Source organism: Madurella fahalii (assembly GCF_045866475.1).
Source record: "Madurella fahalii IFM 68171 DNA, scaffold_4, whole genome shotgun sequence".
NCBI lineage: Eukaryota > Fungi > Ascomycota > Sordariomycetes > Sordariales > Madurella > Madurella fahalii.
Window position 1 is genome coordinate 840048 of NW_027263974.1, and position 18557 is coordinate 858604.

The 18557-nt window shown below is 54.9% G+C and overlaps 4 protein-coding genes across 4 annotated transcripts; 2 read left to right on the top strand and 2 right to left on the bottom strand.

The window, feature by feature from the left end:
- Positions 1-2031: 2031 nt before the first annotated feature.
- MFIFM68171_07255 (Transcription factor domain-containing protein (Fragment)) lies at positions 2032-3705 on the bottom strand (the record flags this gene model as incomplete). Its single annotated transcript, XM_071062675.1, has 1 exon — positions 2032-3705. The coding sequence occupies one exon, from the start codon at positions 3703-3705 to the stop codon at positions 2032-2034; it is 1674 nt and encodes a 557-aa protein (XP_070918776.1).
- Positions 3706-4284: 579 nt separating this feature from the next.
- On the top strand, positions 4285-6298 carry MFIFM68171_07256 (Carboxylic ester hydrolase; the record flags this gene model as incomplete). The annotated part of the gene is made up of 4 exons (XM_071062676.1): positions 4285-4407; positions 4478-4885; positions 4983-5904; positions 6018-6298. The coding sequence occupies 4 exons, from the start codon at positions 4285-4287 to the stop codon at positions 6296-6298; spliced, it is 1734 nt and encodes a 577-aa protein (XP_070918777.1).
- A 768-nt stretch (positions 6299-7066) lies between these two features.
- Positions 7067-7780, top strand: MFIFM68171_07257 (uncharacterized protein; the record flags this gene model as incomplete). The annotated part of the gene is made up of 1 exon (XM_071062677.1): positions 7067-7780. The coding sequence occupies one exon, from the start codon at positions 7067-7069 to the stop codon at positions 7778-7780; it is 714 nt and encodes a 237-aa protein (XP_070918778.1).
- A 1349-nt stretch (positions 7781-9129) lies between these two features.
- Positions 9130-17716, bottom strand: MFIFM68171_07258 (uncharacterized protein; the record flags this gene model as incomplete). Its single annotated transcript, XM_071062678.1, has 4 exons — positions 9130-9790; positions 9865-14161; positions 14334-17606; positions 17677-17716. The coding sequence occupies 4 exons, from the start codon at positions 17714-17716 to the stop codon at positions 9130-9132; spliced, it is 8271 nt and encodes a 2756-aa protein (XP_070918779.1).
- Between the last annotated feature and the right edge of the window lie 841 nt (positions 17717-18557).

An 18557-nucleotide genomic window follows, 5' to 3' on the forward strand; every position in this document is an offset into this window, starting at 1 on the left:
AAGGAGGTTGGGGTATTTGCAGGCGGTGGTCAGGGAGGGATTGAAAGTGTGGTCGCCGGCGGTGAATCTGTTTCCGCATGATGTGTCGCCGTAGGGGGATACGGTCGTGGTGGATGGGCGTAAATTTTCTGCAGGTAGAAAAGGTACGTAGCTCGCAGTAGCTGAGACAAATTGTGGGCTCGGATCGAGAACTGGGTCTCTATAGGCATAAATTTCTGCCTGTAGAAACGGCGCAGAATATGGAGGAACGAGGGTTAGGCCCCGCATAGTTCTTTGCTAGCAGAATAAGTACGTACCTAGTAGGCATTTATCGGCGAGGTAGGAATATCAACGAGGTATCGACAAGGCAGGAATTCTATCCTTGATATGTATTGAAGGTTAAAGTCTATCGCAAACTAACTGATGTCTCCTTTATCTCAAATTGATAAACTGCTAAGAGAGCTTATATATCCCTAGTAGTGGACAATGACACTTGTCAACTAGATAAAGGCATAGACGGGTGACGTTGCCGCTGTCGTCAGCGACTCTATCGACGGCTCCCATACCGCGTCCTTCTGTAGCATAACATGTTAATGGTATAGGCCTGAAAGACGTGTGATTGGATCCTTTTTGTTTTGAATTCCTTGGCGTGGCGCGGGTTGCCCTACTTTGGCGATAGAACTTTCTAGCACGCACGACACGAGTCACACACACACCCAGTATACGCGTACATTGTAACTAGAATTGTTGCCTGAGGGCCATTCCTACAGATTAAACGCCATCTACTCTCCATCAACAGGAAACTTTCACCGGGGGGGCTGAAAACAGGCCTCTGAGGCTGTGCAGCGGCGGCGTATGGGATCACCCTAGCTCAGGGAAGAGTTAGGGAAAGCTCAGGACAAATCAGCCACAGCTCACTTTTGCTCACCCTAATTACCATTTTGGCAAGGCCATACCGCAGTAGGTTAGAAACTGTCACAACTCCAGCCAAGGGGGCCCTGAATTGGTCGTATATAAAAGGGCTATGATGAGTGCTCCTTTCGAAAATGGGCAGTGTCACATTCTCATGCTGCCATTTTCTCAGGTGGTTAACCACTCAGACCAAGCCTTTACGGTGAACTATCTCTGTCATTGCAACACGAGCTATCTGGATCACCAAGAGGGAAAGAAATAATGCGCAAAAGCCGACATTGATTCTATTGGCTACCAGGTTGAGCTTGCAGTGGCAGGGTGAGCCCATAATCAGGTTTCTGCCTTCGGGCTGAGGTGATGCAGCACTCTCATTATCATCCAAACCGTGGTCGTGGTTTCAAAGTGCCTGGATGACCGCAGGACCGAACTACGGGGTGCCTCTAGCACGCATTGCAGCCTGGCCAGCGAGATATCGGACGCCCTCCTTCTTTTCGACGCGTGCGAATCTGCCTTCTGGCTGTGGCATCAAAACAGCCCCGGAGCTCCTGTTCAGAGTACAGAGCAGGATCCCGTTTTCTCCGAGGCCTACTAACACTGCCTCAATGAAGATAGCGCTCTGCCGAAGTGTCGACTAGCGAAGGGGAATCATAGGTATGCTCTTGAGCTATACCCTAACCTCTGATCCTCTGCGTCTGGACGGCGATCCATCCCAACGCCGTGCCTCGCAGATTACCCCTAGTATGGCCGAATTGCCCCAAGAGTTTCTCTGATCGGACCCCGCTCTAGTGTTGGCATTCATTGACGGTAGTCTTTGTTTTTAAATGTTTGTTACGTACGTGAGCATCACTCTTCTTTTTTAGTGAGTCTTTCATTAGCATTAGGAGCCTCTCAGGAGGATGCTTACTAGACGGTGGATTGGACAGACTACTTTCGCCATTTCTGACTACCTGTCTGAATTCCGTCTCATCTATGTCTAGGTTTCTAGCGGAAGAGTCACATCGACACCAGCACATCAACAGGAATCTCTAAGTCGACAAGGTGACTCCCAGCATCTTTCTTCAGAAAGTCATTCATCAGACCCTCAAGCAAGTTGCCGCCAGAGCAGCGTGTGTTTTCTAAGCACATGGTCTTGACACCCATTTACAAAAAGGTATTCATGCAATACAACGCCGCATCAAACGGTAGCTCGTTGATCAGAGCAGACAGCTCTGTTCCCTGGGAATCCCACAAGAACAGATATCCATCCAGCCTCTCTCTGCCCTCCCATTCGTGTCTTCGAGACCCTTCACTATCGCCCCCAGCCGCTGCCATCTCCGCGATCTGACCCAAAAACCACTCCCTCTCTAGTGTCGCCCCTGCTGCAATTGCGCCGGTACACAAACACCAAAACCTCAACCCCCGACTGCCGAACACATTCTCATCCCAAAACCTCGCGTGCACAAGTGCTGATCTGATCTTCGACACCATGTTCGCGGCACACACCGCCGCGCCATGGTAGTGCGTCGTTGCCAGGAGAAAGGTAAGCACAATTATCTTGATACAATCGTCAAGACGCGAGAGACGGTCCTCATCAAGCAGCATCAGCCGAAAGTAAAATGACTGCAGCCGCAAGAACAGCCAGCTCTGCGGCTCGAACGTAACGATTTCAGGTTGTGCCCATGCTGCACGGGCGATGCGCGCGTAGTCGGCAATATCCGCAATAATATCCTTCAGTTTTTCACACAGAGGTAGATGCAGCAGGTTGTTCCCCATCTCCACATCAGACTTTGTGCCTTCATCCTCATCAATCCCAAGCGCATCCCGCACCGCCCGTGACAACGGGCCCGGATCCCACGTCAGTGGTATAATCGGCGACTCCATCTCCCACAGACTCAAGTACTTGTCGGCCAATATCGCGCTCTCCATGATATACGGATCAAACGCCCCCCAGCCGCCATTGTCGTCGATAAACCGAGCCAGCGCCTGCAAATGCATTCTCGACGCTGCGCGAGACGCATTCTCCTTGCGCAGCGCAAGCGCCTGGCGAGATGGACACCTTACCCAGATTGGCGGCATATGGTTCCAGTTTTCTGTGATGGCCAGGCTGTATATCGACAGCGCAAACCACTGCTTATCCTCCTCGGCCCTTTCACACCCGCCGCCGGTTCTGTCCGGTGGTGATGGGTTCGCGATGCGATGCCGGGCCCTGGAGATGGCCTTCCCGATGAAATACTCTGGTGGGCGGGAAGTGTCGAGAATGCCAAACATCCACGCCAGACAGCTGGACCCGTACGCGAGGGTTGCGTGCATGAGCAGGTCGTCTTCGATGCAGCGGTGCAGGCGAGCTTGGATGACGGCGTCGTGGCGCATGGAGATGAAGCGTTTGGGGTTATCTGTGTCGAGCAAGACGGAAGGAGGCGCAAAGGCTTCGGAGAGAAACGTCATTTTGACACCTTTGCTGAAAGTGAGGCTGAGCATGGCGTGCGACCCGACATCGCGGCCGGCGACGGTGCTGTAGAAGGGGTCGGAGCTGTTGTGGGTAGGGTAGGTGAGGGCGAGGCGAACGAGGTTTTGGTATTGTCCGTCTTCTTTGGTGTTGCTGGTGGGGGAGAAAGGATCCTTCGGCCGCCTCACTTCGACGACCTCGACCTGGAACTGTAGGCCGTAGGGTTTGTCAAGGGAAGGCTGGGCCACACGAGTGTCTCGCTTCCTCCTGGCCTCGTCCCTGCGGCGGCGGTTCTGGACATGGCTGAGGATACGGGACTTTTCGTCAGCCTTGCTTCGGGTGAGGACATCCGAGGACTGAGTTTTGTTAATGAAGAGAAGCTCAGGCATGGTATGGGTTATGGATGCGACAATCCACATTCCCCACGGTGCAACGGCCTCCAGGGACTTGCGTGGCCGTGTCTGGTTCGAAGGTGGGTGTTCTGGGAGCTGAGGAGTGAGATGATGTGGCTTGGGTGACTCAAAGTGCGGGGGACACACAACCCGTTTGAGACTTATAGTGCTGCCGGGGGGAAAGGTCTTTGTGGTATAATCCGATCCTTCGTCGGGGCGGTGTAGGGCCTTGGCATATGCACGATACACTTCCCTTTTTGGACTGATGTGTAATGCCCTTTTTCAGAGCAGTGTCTGGGTGGCACAGAAGTTGGCCAGGCTCGAAGCCAACCTGCCAGACTGCAGAAAATCCGCAAAGTACCTCGCCGACATGGCGGTGACTCGGCGACTGAGGAACTTTCAGTCTTGCTCGGGCAAGCTTCAGCCTCAACCATAGAGGGGCCATGAAAGACCGCACTTGGACGAAGGCAGTATAAAGAGCGTCGCGGCCAACCCACACTGCTGTTGAGTTCCCTCTCTAGGTTCCACATACCAGCTTTCTACATAGTTCCTTAGACACACACACACACACACACTATGCGATTTTTCACAACCATCTGCGTCGCGGTAACTCTAGTGGCCCAGACCACCACCGCCGCCGCGCCCAAGTCCGCCACCAAATACAAGCAGGACTCCCTCCCCGTGGTCGATCTTGGCTATGTAAGGACTGCTGGCACCTGACATGAAGACCCGAGGTTTCCACAAAACCCCCTAACCCAGACTAATACAGGAACTCCACCAAGCCCTCGCATACAACGCAACAACCGACATCTACAAGTTTTCCAACATCCGTTACGCTCAAGCCCCCGTCGACAACCTTCGCTTCCGCGCCCCCTTGCCCCCCAATACCGACCGAAGCACTATTCAGAACGGGTCAGCGATCAGAACTTGCCCTCAAGGCGTTCCCGACTGGCAGTCCAAGGCCTTTATCCCCGTCGCCCGCTTTATCAACGGTCTCCCTTTTACACTTGAAGCGTGGGAGAATGCCATTAATGCGTCGACTCCCTTCCCACCCTCGGCTTTTAATGGAGCTGTGACGGAAGATTGTTTGTTTCTGGATGTCCATGTCCCTGGGAAGGTGCTCAGGAAAGCACAGAAGAGCAAGAAAGGGAGTAAAGGTGTACCGGTTCTTGTCTGGGTGAGCATCCCTCCTCCTCCCCTTTTTTTCAGCCCTTGCAGCCCTTTCCTCCTTCCTCGGCGCGGTCTCCACTAACCTTCCTCTGTTTGGTGTCCAGATCCACGGCGGCGGCTACACCCTCTCCTCCAAAATCGGCCACCCCACGCCCGGCTTCGACCCCTCCGGCATCCTCGCACATGCTAAGCAACCGCACCCACAAGGCAACGGAGAAGGCATGATATTCGTCTCCCTTAACTACCGCCTCGGCGCCCTCGGCTTCCTCGCCAGCCCCAACGACAACTCTTCCGCTCCAAACACTGGCCTCCTCGATCAGCGCCTCGCCCTCCACTGGATCCAGTCCCACATCTACCTCTTTGGCGGTGACCCCGACAGGGTGACCCTCATGGGCGAGTCCGCCGGCGGCGGGTCCATCATGTTTCACATTTCTTCTTATGCCGCACAGGGGAAGCCTGCGCCATTCAAACAGGCAATACTGCAGTCTCCAGCGGCGATGCCTGTTGCTTCTGCTGCGGCGCCAAGGGAAGCGGCGTATGCTGAGTTTATGGCCTTGATGAATGTTAGTTCGCTTGATGAAGCGAGAAGACTGGAAAGCGAGGCGGTGATACTGGCGAATCAAGAACAGATAAGGACCGCAAAGGGGACAAGTTACGTGCATGGCCCGGTAGTAGATGGGGATATCGTCGTGGGGGATTTGGGGCGGTTGTTTCAGCCTGGTGGTGTGGTGGCGAGGAAGTCGGGCGTGAAAATTATGGTGGGGCATAATACCTTTGAGGGCGGGTTTTTCTTTGACCCGACGGTGAAGACAGAAGGCGATTTTGGGCAGTGGTTGAGGTGGTCTGTGACAGGGTTGGAGGACAAGCAGGTGACGGAGTTGATGGAAGTTGTGTATCCGCCGGTGTTTGATGGTTCGCATGGGTATACGGGGCAGGGCAGCAGGCAAATGGCGCTGTGGGGGGAGGGAATTCTGGACTGTAATTTTGTGTGGACAGGGGAGGCGATGGCAGGGGAGGTTTTTGCCTGTGAGTTGTCTTTTCTCCTTGTTGTCCTCTCCCACCCTATAACAGGTACTTAGGTACTCTTCTCAAACTGAGGCGAGGCAGGTTGCTGACGTGCATGATGTGCATACATACAGACGAATTCGGCTCCCCTGGCCTCCACACCCAAGACCTCAAATACACCTTCAATGACCCCGCCAACCCAGCCTTCCACAAGAACATGCAGGATATCCTCCAGACTGCGATCGCTAGCTTCGTCGTCAACGGCAAGCCTGTCCTCAAGGGCGGAGGGGCACCGACTTGGCCGAGGTGGGGAATGGGACAAGAGCTAGTCACTATCAATGAAACAGTGGCAGCTGTTGGAAGGAGTTCTGTCAATGAGACGAGATGTCGGTGGTGGCAGAACAGGCGTCTTTGAGAGGTCTTTGATTGCATATTCGGAGGACGGTAGGTGGTCTGGTGACTAGATACCTGCATTAAAATCTTCAAACTCCGAGAGAGTTGTCCGAATCTTATCACGAATGCCGCTCACTTTCAAAACGCGGCTGATGTGCAAATAGACGTCGAGCATAGCCGGGTTGGGCAGAGGCGACAACAGTTGGCAGCAGACGTGTGACGTAAATCTCGTTGAGAATCTCGATGCAGTACTTGTCCATCGCTTAATCGTACACCGTTGCTGTGGCGCCATGGGGGGCCCACACTAAGCACAGCCTTTCGAGCCAGAGAGGTTAGAGCGGTGGCAGTAAGTGAAGAGCTAACTCGTAAGCGGGGTGCTAAAGCAATTTTAGCAGGCGTGTTGGTCATCGCCATTGGTAATAGCCATAATAAGGCCATCCATCATATCCTCGAGGATATCGGCCCTAGGCAGGTTCCAAAACAAGCCTCACTCGTCGAACTTGTTACCGTCATGTGGATAAAAACAGAGACCAGGTAAATACCTTGCTCGAGAAGTCTCTGTTAGTAATCGGTCAAAAGGGTACTAAAGCCACATCCGGAAGGTGTTACGCGTAGTATAATTACAGCCACGCAAAATCAGGCCGTCATCGGTTAGAGGGTTAGCAGTGATCAAGTCAAGATTGTCGGCCAAGAAGTCCCGCAAGGAAGACACAATCGCCGAGAGTGATGATTCCCACTCTACGGTTGTGGTTAGCAAAATTCGGTGATAGGGAACAGCAGGAGAATCCTAATGGCAGCAGGCAGAGCAAATAACGGCTCAGCTTGGTCTTCTGTACGGACGAACAACAGATGTCAATACGCCGGCGAGGACGTCCTTGAGTGCCTAGACAAGAACGACAACTGGTTCCGCTACTTCCCTATTGCCGACTACGACAAGACCGAGGTCTACAACCCGAAAGAGATCATCAGCGACTCGCTCCCCAACGTGGGCGACATGCTAAACCGGTTCCAGGTTGTGAGCGAGTATGGTGATTGGAACGAATTCATGCTCGTGTCCGACTTGGTTGATGCCACATCCTTGCCCGCATTCTCGTCCGAGGAAGCCGTTACCAGTATGGAGAAGATTGTCGAGACGGCAGACGAAATCGTACAGGCGCAGCGTGAGGAATTCATCCTCAGCTTCATCACGGGCCTGCTCTTCTGGATCCCCTTCGTCGGCGAGGCTGTCGGCGCAGCCGGCATGACCACCGCACGCACGTTGCTTAGGTTAATCGGCGGGGTTGGAGAGGCTGGTATGGCGATCCACGATGTGATCGGAAACCCAGACAATGCTTTCATGGCTGTCTTTGGTTACTTGCTCGGCGCTGGGGTCGGACGTGCCGGATTCAAGAGCGCTGCTGAGTCGAGACGAGGCATGAGCGCCGACGAATTCAACAGCCTTGCAAATGTGAAGACAAGATTGATGGAGTATGACGATGTTCGGTCGCTAAGCTGCCCGCTTTGAGATAACCGCTGGGGGAGTAGGAGGAAGGACAGACACTCAAGATGCGCGAGTTTTCGTTGAATAATTAGACACCAGGATCCACCGCCTGACAATGTGCATGAATGAAAAATTGAGCTTTTTGTGTTCCGTATCCTGATTGCCTGACTGTTGGAAGCTGTGGGTAAGTAGTATCTTTGGGAGCTACGCGGCAATAGGGATGCTCACTGGGTTTTTAGCACGCAGCTATCTTACAGGGTGGCTTAGGAGGATTTGAACCATCTTGGACCGGGACATAGTTTTCTTGATCAATAACGAGAATCATCTGCTTCTTAATTCATAGTCATCATCTCCGCCTTGTAAGTCTCGCACTTGTCTGTTTCCGTCCGGACATGGATTGGAAGTCCAAGCCTGCGATAGCCAAAAGTACTAATTAGAGGCTCGAGAATCTGTTGGATGACCGGCTCAACTTGTAATGTAACAAAATTGGAACGAAAACTTGCAGTATGGTAATTGGACTGGACTTGATCATTACCACTGTTGCAACGTCCCCTGCCGCTGCAAGCAAGTCAGACACTGCCGACCGTAATCATCAGCCTAGGAGCATCGCTAACTAGCTTAAGAATACAGTATCCCAACCAGGTTAAATATATAATATAGTAGAAGGGGAACGGCGCCTAGGTCGGCAATATCGGAGTTTCTCTAGTTATTGAATAGGTACTACTAGATAGGTGATAGTATCGAAGTAGCATGGTCCCGGCCGGCTACGAACAAACATATCATCGTTTCTATTGATACCGCCCTAGAACCTTGTCTTCGGTCTACTGTCGGCTTACAAGCGCTAGCAACTAAAGCGGCCTTTGGCAATACGTCCATCGATAGCTACGTAGGTAGGTTAACTAGCGGTATAGCGGTAATTAATATATCGAGCGATCTACACTTGATACAATTCATATTACTGATGTTTTTCTTTGGCTATATCTTGATCCCTTGGTATCCTTTTACCATAGGGTTGCCTTAGTGCAATGTAATATCATCTGTGAATAGTGAGGCTATTTCGGTGTACTTACCCTAATGCTATGCCAAGTGTTTTTTTTTTCCGGCATCAGGAGAGCAATATACCGACTGGATTCCCCTAAGCGAGGGGAAGAATTAAGCGAAGAAATACTGTACTTCATCCTAGCTTGCGTTTCTGCCTTGAACAGGGGCTGATGTGCAGGCCTGTTTGCCATTGAGTGACTGACCTAGAAAGGGCCTTGATTATAGCCTCTCTCAGCGATACTGCCGCAAGGCCCGATGGTAAACGATCTGAAGGGAGGCCAACACCGCTCTCTCGATGTCACGCAAAACCGTGCGTTCCCGATGCCAAAGTCTTATCTAGTCTCAAAAGAATAAGAAATCAGAATTTGCATCGACATAATTGCTTTAGCCACCACCACCTTGGCAGCATCATCACCCTCCTTGACGGCGATAACCCAGTCCTCTGCCTCCGTTCCGGCATTCCACTCCACCCCGAGCCCTGGCGCCGACGGCGCCCCCCCGGCGTTGGGCAACAGCGCATCGACAAGAGCCACCACCCTCCCCGCCGGCACTCCGGAAGAGGCAGGCAACTCAAACTGCACGCCCCTGGCCTTGCTGTCCGCGCCGTCGCCAATGGTTAGCAACAACGTCTTCCCGGCCGCCGCAGCGTCGAGCTCGACGGCCAGCTTCACGCGCTGCGGCTTGGCGGTGCCGCCGCGGGCAAAGTACGGCAGGCGCTGGGGGAGGTCGCTGAGGCGCAGCGGCGTACCAGCACGGAAGGCAGCCCAGCCCGTGGCAAACTCGGCGCGCGCGTCGACGTACAGGCACAGGCCGCCGTCAAACACGGCTGAGGCGGCGGCGGCGGCGGCAAGGAGGTCGTTGACGCGCTGTAACGCGGCGGCGGCGAGCGCTCTGGAACCCTTGTTGGCTGTGTAGTGGATGTGCAGGATCACGTCGGCGATGGTGCTGTAGGAGAAGGCGGGGAGGAGGGAGGTGAGGGTCAGAGTCCATTTGCTACGTAGCCGGGATTTTGTCAGCTATTCCTTTCCGTAGAAGATCCATACAAAGGAGGATTCAGTTGTTGTTACCTCGCAACACCGGCGCCTTCGAAAGGCAGATATCGCTCGTCGTTGAGATTGAGTTCGAACAACCCCCGGTCATCAGCCGCGGATGATATAGCTACCGACGTAATGGGGGCGGACGACCCCGACATAGGCGAGCCATCCAGGGCCCGGAACGAACTCGAGGTGAGCGCGAGGGTGGCGTTTACGGGAGTGTAGGCGCCGACCACGCATGGGATAGTCAGGCTCACGCTCTTTATCCGACGGTTGGCGTGGCCGGGAAAGTCCATGTCCCAAAGGGCTTCGGGCAGCTCGAACTCGTCGATCTTGCCCTCACGTCGGAGCTGCGATAGGCCCACCGGCGCCACCTGGCGCAGCGAGACGGCCCGCGACAGTTCATAATCGTGCCCTCGCTCCGCCATGTGCTCCTTCTGCAGCCGCCGCAGAGCTAGGCTCAGCTTCTCACCGGCATACAGCCCGTCGCGGCTGGAATTCCAGTAACCGCCGGTGATAAAGACGTGGTCTGCTGGGTTCCTGCCCCTCTCGAAGTTGAAGGCTTGTTCCGCCTGCGCGGCAGTATCCAATGCGAGATTGTACAGCGTGTAGTACACGCTCTGCATACTGTTGAGGGACCAGGTGTAGAGCTCCGTGTTCGTGTATTTGGAGCGGAGGAATGTGTCCATCTCTGCGTCCTGCTCGAGCGAGTGCTCTTCCATCCGTAATTGCAGCGCTGCTTGTTCTACGCGTAGCTTCTGTGCCGCAATATGCACGTCGATGCCCATGATCTCCTGGCCGACCGTGTTTGCCGCTAGGATCCGTTCGTGTGTCTGGCGCTCAAACAGGGCTAGCCGTGCCGCGTTCTCGGAGCTCCACCGCACCGCCTCGGCCTTGATATGGAGACCCATCCCGACGGCACGGGGTATGGCCGCCATCTCGTTCCCGCCGTATGACGTCGATGTTCCCACGCCGCCCGGGGAGAAATTTGCCGTCAGGGTAGGGAAGGAGGCTATGTAGGAAGCGGCCGCATCCACGGCGCTCGCGGCGATGGTGTAATCGTTGGCCTCGATTGCGGCCGTCACCTCGTTGGTCTCGAACTGAGACAGGGGGAAGCCGAAATCTTTCTTGACCTTGGCGACAGAGTATGGTAGCTCGTTGAAGCTGCCTCCCTCCGCGGGAATGGCGCCGTGATCCTCGCCCAGCAGGTCGAGGAGATGTTGCATCCGGTTGACTGCGGCCACCCTACTGCCTTGGTAAAACTGGAGGATTTTATTCGTCTCATCAAGCTCTTTCTGCCTCAGCTCTCTTAGCCTGTGGCTAACAGCCTTCTGATGTTCTAGGCGTAGCGTAGCTAGCAGTTCGCTATCCTTGCGTTCGCGCAGGGAGAGGATCGTTGCACCCATCGACTTGACCTCGGTGCAAAGGTCGACGGCGTGACGGATCAGATGGACGAACCTAAAGTTGGGCAATGCCACTTTGGCCGAATCGGCCACGGAACCCAGGGGAGTGCCTCTGGCAACGGCGGCAACCAAAGCGGCTGGGTCGAGTGGGGGCTCCCAGAGTGCCACCGTCCTAACGTTGCCGTCAATGTCCTGACAATGGCGTATCTTGAAAAGCCGGTCATCGATGAGAGCACGTAGCGTCTTCAGAGCCGGGTTGGCTGGCACACAGAAGTACTTCCCGGTGGCCGTGCCGAAGATATTGACAGCAGCCAGACCGAACGGTGCCGGCTCTGCCGCCTCATTCCGGAATGGGAACAGCGTCTCCATATTGACCAAAATGTTGGTCAGATCCTGCGCGTCCCAGCCTTTGACGTTCGCCTTCTTGGCCGCATCCACAACTGCGTTGTACGTCTGGGTACCCCTCTTCCCGACACTGGCGATACTCTGGGGAGACGGGCCGAAGACGTGCGCCGCCTCCACATAGCTCTGAATGGCAAGGTTAATGCTCTCGAGCGTGAAGCGTCTGAAGTAGATGTCGCCCTGGGACACCATGACCTCGATATATTTATACACAAACCACTTCATGTAGGCTACATGACGACCTCGTGCAACGACAAACGGCGCGAAGGGGTTGGCGGACCACTCCTGCACATCACCCATGCTGCCCGGTGACTGCTGTGGCCTATTGGCCAGCTCGCGGAAGGGCATAAAACGCCATACACGCGTCTGGTCCGTGGCCGTGGGGTCAAAGACCAGCTTGAGCGCCGCCAGAGCGTTGTCGAACTGCTGCATGTTCGCGTAAGTGTTGGCAAGGAGCATGGGCAGGTGCATGCACAGCTCCCAGTTCTCCAGCGCGATGGGTGTGTGCTGCTCGTGGTACCAGAAGTATGGCTTGCTGAAGTTGACGAGCCCGAGGCCTTGGTGTAACACCGTCGTGCTCTTGTTCGCCATGTCCGGGGTTGGTGGCCACACTGAGGCCCCATCCGTTATCAGCGGTAAATTCGGGACTGGCGGCCATGCGGGATTCTTAGCGTCGTCGTCCAGGTAGTTATATGGGCTCAAATAATTGCCGGAGGCCAGGAGTTCCTGGAACGCAGGCGCAAAGTTGTTGGAGAACAGCATCTGTATCCCGACAGGGTTCATATTGTCCGGCCGTTGGCTTGGAAAGATCATAGTTCGCTTGGCAAACTGCTGCGTACTTTTGCTGGATGCCTTGGGCACAAATTCCTGCGTAAACGGCGTTTTATATTGTTTCAGTTTCTGGACATGAGGCATCCAGATCAGCTTGCGGATCTGGTCGTCTCCTGCGGCAGAAATTCGGGCCTGGAATACCCAGTCGGTATCGCTGTCGAAGAAGGAATCGTCAAAATTGAGCGAATCAGGATAGCCGGCCGAGAACAGGGCTGTCCGCGACTTGCGAACGTGGCAATGACCGTCCTTGAGGACGAAGTCGCCTAGCCATAATAGACAGAAAGCCTTGCTGGAGTCATACACGCTCCCGAGATAGGCGCTGATGACGGCGGTACCATCCTTCTCAACTTCCGTGATGAAGAAGAAAGAACCATGGTTCATGAGGTGCTCGTCAATGTCACGCTCCCCAATGCCCATTACGTTTCTTCGGTTCATGGGATTAGCCGTAGAGGGGAACATGCCGTACTTATCTGACCGCGTCGAGAGAGTCTCCGGCGATACCTGCCTCGGCATCCACTGTCCCTCCCTCTTCTCAGTAAAGGACATGCCCACCTCCCAGTAGTAGACAAGCCTTGTGGAAGTCTGACTCTCGTCCAGCTTGTAGCTCCTCTCGGTTAGGATGGGCAAAAAGATAACCAGGCCCTGGTCTTCATCGCCAAGAGCGACAGGATAGACATAGCTGCCTGAGAAGCACGGCACGTTGGGATATTCACGCATGATGTTCCTGACGGCGGAATAATCCTGTCTCCCCGTAGTGAGGTCTGTGGTGTAGTACTTCGTTGGGCTATCTCCCGTCGCCGGTTTCAATGTCACCTTGACGGGCTTGCGTAGAGTGCGCATAATCTGCACGGTTGGGATATCTACTGGTAGTTTTTCCCACGGGCTCCACACGTCTGTCGTCTTGTCGTATGTCCGATAGAAGAACTGATGTGGCGCCATCCGGGTTCGGGCGATGATGTGATTCCGCCGGTGCCCGGATCCTTCATAGAGGCTGAGAGGCTCGAGATCCGCTGTCTCGAGCATCCCAGCCACGTATTTTGCTATGAGCGCGGTGCAGCTTGACTTCCCCTCAAGCAGTGCCATCTCAACAGCCTTAAAACCTTCCGTCTTATTGTCTCGCAGAGAGGGCTCGAGCCAGTTCTCCGGGTACAGAAAGACTTTGCGATTGGCCGTCCACGTCTCGATCGACTTCTTCCACTCCCACTCCTTGAGTTTGGCGTCTGAAAAGTCGGCTGCTGACAAGTTCGACCTCGTGAGCTCGAGGCCCAGCAGACAGCGATGGACGAACAGCTGGACGGATGAGATTGCCTGCTTAATGCGGGACGTCTTCAGGCAGGTGCCCATGTTGGCATCTATCAGAAAGTATTCGAAGAGTCCGTCTGAGTCGTACACGCCCTCCGAGTTGAGGTAGTAGAGAGAACCCGCGACAAGGGCGTCGCGAGACGAGCTGCGGATCTTGTCAAACATCGATGACGCCGTGTCTGTCCACGTCTGATTATTCACGCGGCTCCGGGCAAGGGCCCTGACTTGGCGTGCCATCAATGCCGGGTTAGACCCTGGTTTCGCCCAGGAGAACACAACGGCAGCATCCGCGACCCCAAGCTTCTTGCAAAGCGCATACCGCTTGTTGATGGCGTCCAGCATCCGTATGTCGATTTCGATTTTTGGCGTCTCGGTTGCCTCGCCAGGGGAGACTGAATAATCGTACTTGTTAGCCATCCTAAGTAGTGGGAGCGGAGAATGCTTTACCAGTAGTTGTTGCAGCGGGCGCGTGCTCAGACAGTAAACTTCCGAGAAGCTTCACGTCCCACCCTGTAGCGGCACATATCTCGCTAGCCACATCCGTAATAGCATTAGCTGGCTTACTCAGGATACTCATCATAGAGTTGATGTCTGGGAAAGCGCCTCTGACTGAGTCGTACGCAATCAGCAGCTCGAGGTCCGACCTTGTAAGTGTTGCCGTCGAGCTCGGCAGTCGGCAGACATTGAGGATGTATATAAGATCCGCAGCCGGTATATTGGCCATGCCAAACAAGATGCTATAACGTGAAAGCAGAGACAGAAAACTCTGCACCCGATTGATGCTTTCCAAGGGTAGCAGACAGGCATCTGCAATAGGGGCGTCCTTTGTCTCTCCCATGCTCGACTTGAGACTCAGGCGCATGTTTGACCCCTCAATGCTGTAGAACTGGCCGCCGACGAGACTCTCCGTCAACATAAGCCCTTTGCTAGACGACTCAGGCGGCTCGGACACGGAAGTGCCTCTCAGCGAGGTCACTCCCGAGAAGATGTAGGTCCCCGTCTCCAGCGGGACAAAGAAGCCGAGGAAAGGTTCGTTAGCCGGGGTGGAGGCTGGTGTTAGAAGCTCTAGAGCGGTTTCCTCTAGAAGCAGGGCGACGACATCCACCGGCACCTTGGGGAACGTGTCAGAGTAAATCCGGACAACATGCTGCGCCGCGTTCGGCTCCCTTTGCACCATCTTGACCGCCATCGCCACCTGAAGACCGAGGCTAGGCGGGGGTCCGAGCTGTCCAAAGCGATCGTTGCCGAGCATAAAGTACTCGATTTCGGCCGGGGTGACTTTGTACCTCGACAGACTTGTCTTCCAGAACTCAATGAATCCCACCGTCGTCCTTGACGTCTTGAAAGGGTTGCGATCGCTTCCGGAAAGAGAGAGCAGGCTGCACAGCTGATTCAGGGGTTGGTTGAGCGCCTTGCATAGGAGGACATGTTTGTATATCAAGGATATTGAAAGCAGACTGAGCGTCTTCGTCTCAGTTGGCCGGTTTATGGCGGTAACTACGGTTGTAATATCGGCTGGCGAGATACCCAAAGCGGCCCCAACGCCCGTGGCGTGCTCGGTGAGAAGCGGGTTGGACTTGTTTGCAAACTTGGGGACGCCGCTACTCGCGAGGGCCAAGTCAGGGTCCGTCCGGATTATGCTTGGCTTCTGAAAAAGGGCCCTATAGAGTGTGGTACTTAGGTCACCTAACAGGACCAAGGCTGCATCCAGGCTCAGCCCGGCCATCTTCTGGACGGTCTTGAGAAGGGCCATCTTCTCCAGTAGTGCTGGAGACCCGAGATCCGACTCGAAGGTGGAGAGAACGCGGTCGGTCTGGTCAATGCTCCATCCGAGGCGCTTCATGACGCGGATGAACCAGTTGATGCGGGTCCACGTTTTCAAAGACAGCGGTGTGCCCCCGAGGCAGCGGATGCTCAGAGCCTGCGGGTCTGGTTCGCCGTTCTGCGGGACGGGTGGTAGACGCCAGCCTACGACATCGGTTCCCGCAGCTGGCCCAAAGGTCTGCATGAATTCAGCGTTGCGGTCCAGGATGGTCATTTCGCCACTTATGACGGTACCGTCATCCTTCTGGACGCGGGGAACCACGGCAACAGGTTTCTCCGTCTTGACGTTCTTGAGCCAGAAGACTTTGGACTTGTTTTCCTCCAGGTTGAACGGGGGATACATATATACGTCCGGGTCCCGAGGCGGGTTCCAGGGGGTATAGATGGAGGCTCGCCAGACGCCGCGGTCATCGATCCACGCGATGATTCTCCACGAGTCGACTGCGTATACCGTGCCCCAGTGGTCCATCCTACCGATGCGCTCGCTTTCCAAAGGATCCGGCCCCTCGCTGAAGTAGACGTCGCAGAATACTGAACACTCGGCGCTGCCCGGTTCCCACACGCGGCCGGTGGGGAAGATGACGGCCATGTTGGGTAGCTTGGGAAACACGGCAATCACATCGGCGGCCTCGGGCATTTCGACATTCAAAGGAGGGTCCAGGGCCGCGAGTAGGTCGCTCCATCGTGCCTTGCGGCCGTCCGGATCGTCGTCGGACTTAGGCTCCGCCCAATGGACTTTACCCCAGAGGTCAGCTAACTCCCCCGGTGCCTTGAGAAGCGCGTCAGGAATGCGACCTCTGACGAAGTTTGTAGAGAGAAGCTCTGCCAGGCCGTCATACGTGAGCCCGGTACGTGGCAGGAATTGGTCCTTCACCGCCGTCAAGCCATTGGAGTCGTTCAGCAGCTCAACCTGCGAACCGAAACCCCAGTATTCGTGGGGTCCTTTCAACTGACTCTTGTCGCCGGGCTTGAAAGACTCCTGAGCGAGAGCGACATACTCGGCCTCGGTGATGCCGAGGACCTCAGCGGCCAGTGCCCTCTCCGTTGCTTCGTCGCCCGCACCAAACGTCTCAAGAATAGTTTCTCTGCTCATGCCTAGATTCTCCAGGAGTACCCTGGTCTGTGCCAAGTTGCGATCAAAAGGTAGAACTCCGATCGGGGTAACTCGCTCCGCGAGCCAGTTATATGCCTTGGCCGCCACATCATCTTGGATCATTGGCTCAGCGATGAGTTGGCGGGAGTCGTCACCTTGCTGATTGTTGAATGCCTTGATCTTTCTAGCGCCGACGTAGCACTCAAGAACCTCATTTACAAGGTCGATGTACGGGAGCTCCGTGTTCGTATTGGCGCACGAGAGATCCAGGTCGCCAATGTCAGGCCTGCGCGCGAGAAAGCTGTTCCTCACTTTGACTGGGAGAAATTCGAGCAGGTCGACGAGGTATGCAGCCGGACTATATACAGAGTTGCAGTTGTCACACTTGGTCGTCAGAGACTCGTGGAAGAGCGTGTCGAGATTGACAGCGCCGGACTTCTTGCTTGTGCTCGACAGGGCAGCGCGGACAGGGGCCGCCTCGGCCGCCATAGAGGGCGCTACGGTGGCCAAGAACATCTGGTTTCGATGTACCACACCTGTAGCGTTGTTATGAATTTGCATGGCAGTGTCGGGCGCGAGATTTGGGACCGATCGAGCAAAGTCGGCCGGCTCCATAGATGCGATCTGCATGGCCGAAGTGATGTTTGCATCGAGTAGAAGACGTGCTGATTCGGCATCAGGCGAGATGTTCTGGATTCTCTGCAGCGGCTTTAAGAGGCTTGCGGAACCGTCATCCACGCTGGGAAGCGAAGCAACTGGGTGTTCTGCCATGTCGAAATCAGGGTTCTTTTCCAGCACCGCCGTGGCCGCAGCTTGCGTCTCTGATGCCACAGATGCGATCGCGGGCCCCTTCAGTAGGGCGACAGCAGCCTGTGTCGCCGCCCTGGGCGAGCCGCCGCTGGCTTCTATGGAAGCTTCGTCTGTGTACCGACTTTAGAATCAATGGAACCAAAGAATGCGGTGCCAGCTACATAGTAAAATGCCTCTTACCCGACCGCTCCGAGGCCGCCCCTTGGCCGGAACTGCTCATGGCGATGGCTGTGTTTCTCAACTGGCGCCCAATTGCGGGTAAAGAAAGCCTAGGTCTCTAAACCTCTCTTCTTTCGTGAGATTGTGGGTTTTATGGCTTCCGGTAGACCGGAGGGACTCCTGTCAGTGCCTCGGTCCGGCCTGGGAGTTGCGGCGATACTCGACCTCGGGAAAAGCTGAGTGCATTCTACTTTGAATCAGCGCAGTCACGGGTCAAAGCGGGCTTAAATCAATGCCTATTAGTGGTGTAATTTGGACCGTTAGGGGTGTGGTTCTACAGGTACAGGGGGGGCTTTATCAGTTGACCCCCTGGTGGATTGGTTAACTACTATGAAGGAGGTAAGTACCTAAGTACAAGATGAATAATGCTGGTACAGTAAGGGCGGTTCTGATAATCACGGACTGTTTTAAGCCGACCCTGAGCGACTAATGTTTTAGTTTCGCAGCTGCGATACCCCATGTCAGCATGCAACCCCCCGGCCCAGAACTGTACTCTGGGACCGGAACGCCGGTGACGGCCAGCCCACCCGCATAAGGTCTAGACGAGTCTAGGCCCTTCCATTGCAAGCGCCTCAGACTGACAGGTTGTGCGCGGCCCAAGTGCATGGATGCAAGGCTAAGGTTAGGAGTGAAGCATATGTTCTGGGAGAAGATCGCCTACAGCGCCGCGCATCTACCAAAGCTGCAAGACCCAAAAGGGAAGTCCGATATGGTCATGGCGCAGCTGGATAGGACCCAGCTTCGCTCGGATGTTACAGTTATGCACTGCAACCTCTTTAAAGCCCTTGGATGTGACCCCGGAGGATTACTAGCTGCACGTACATAGCTAAAAGCGGAATATA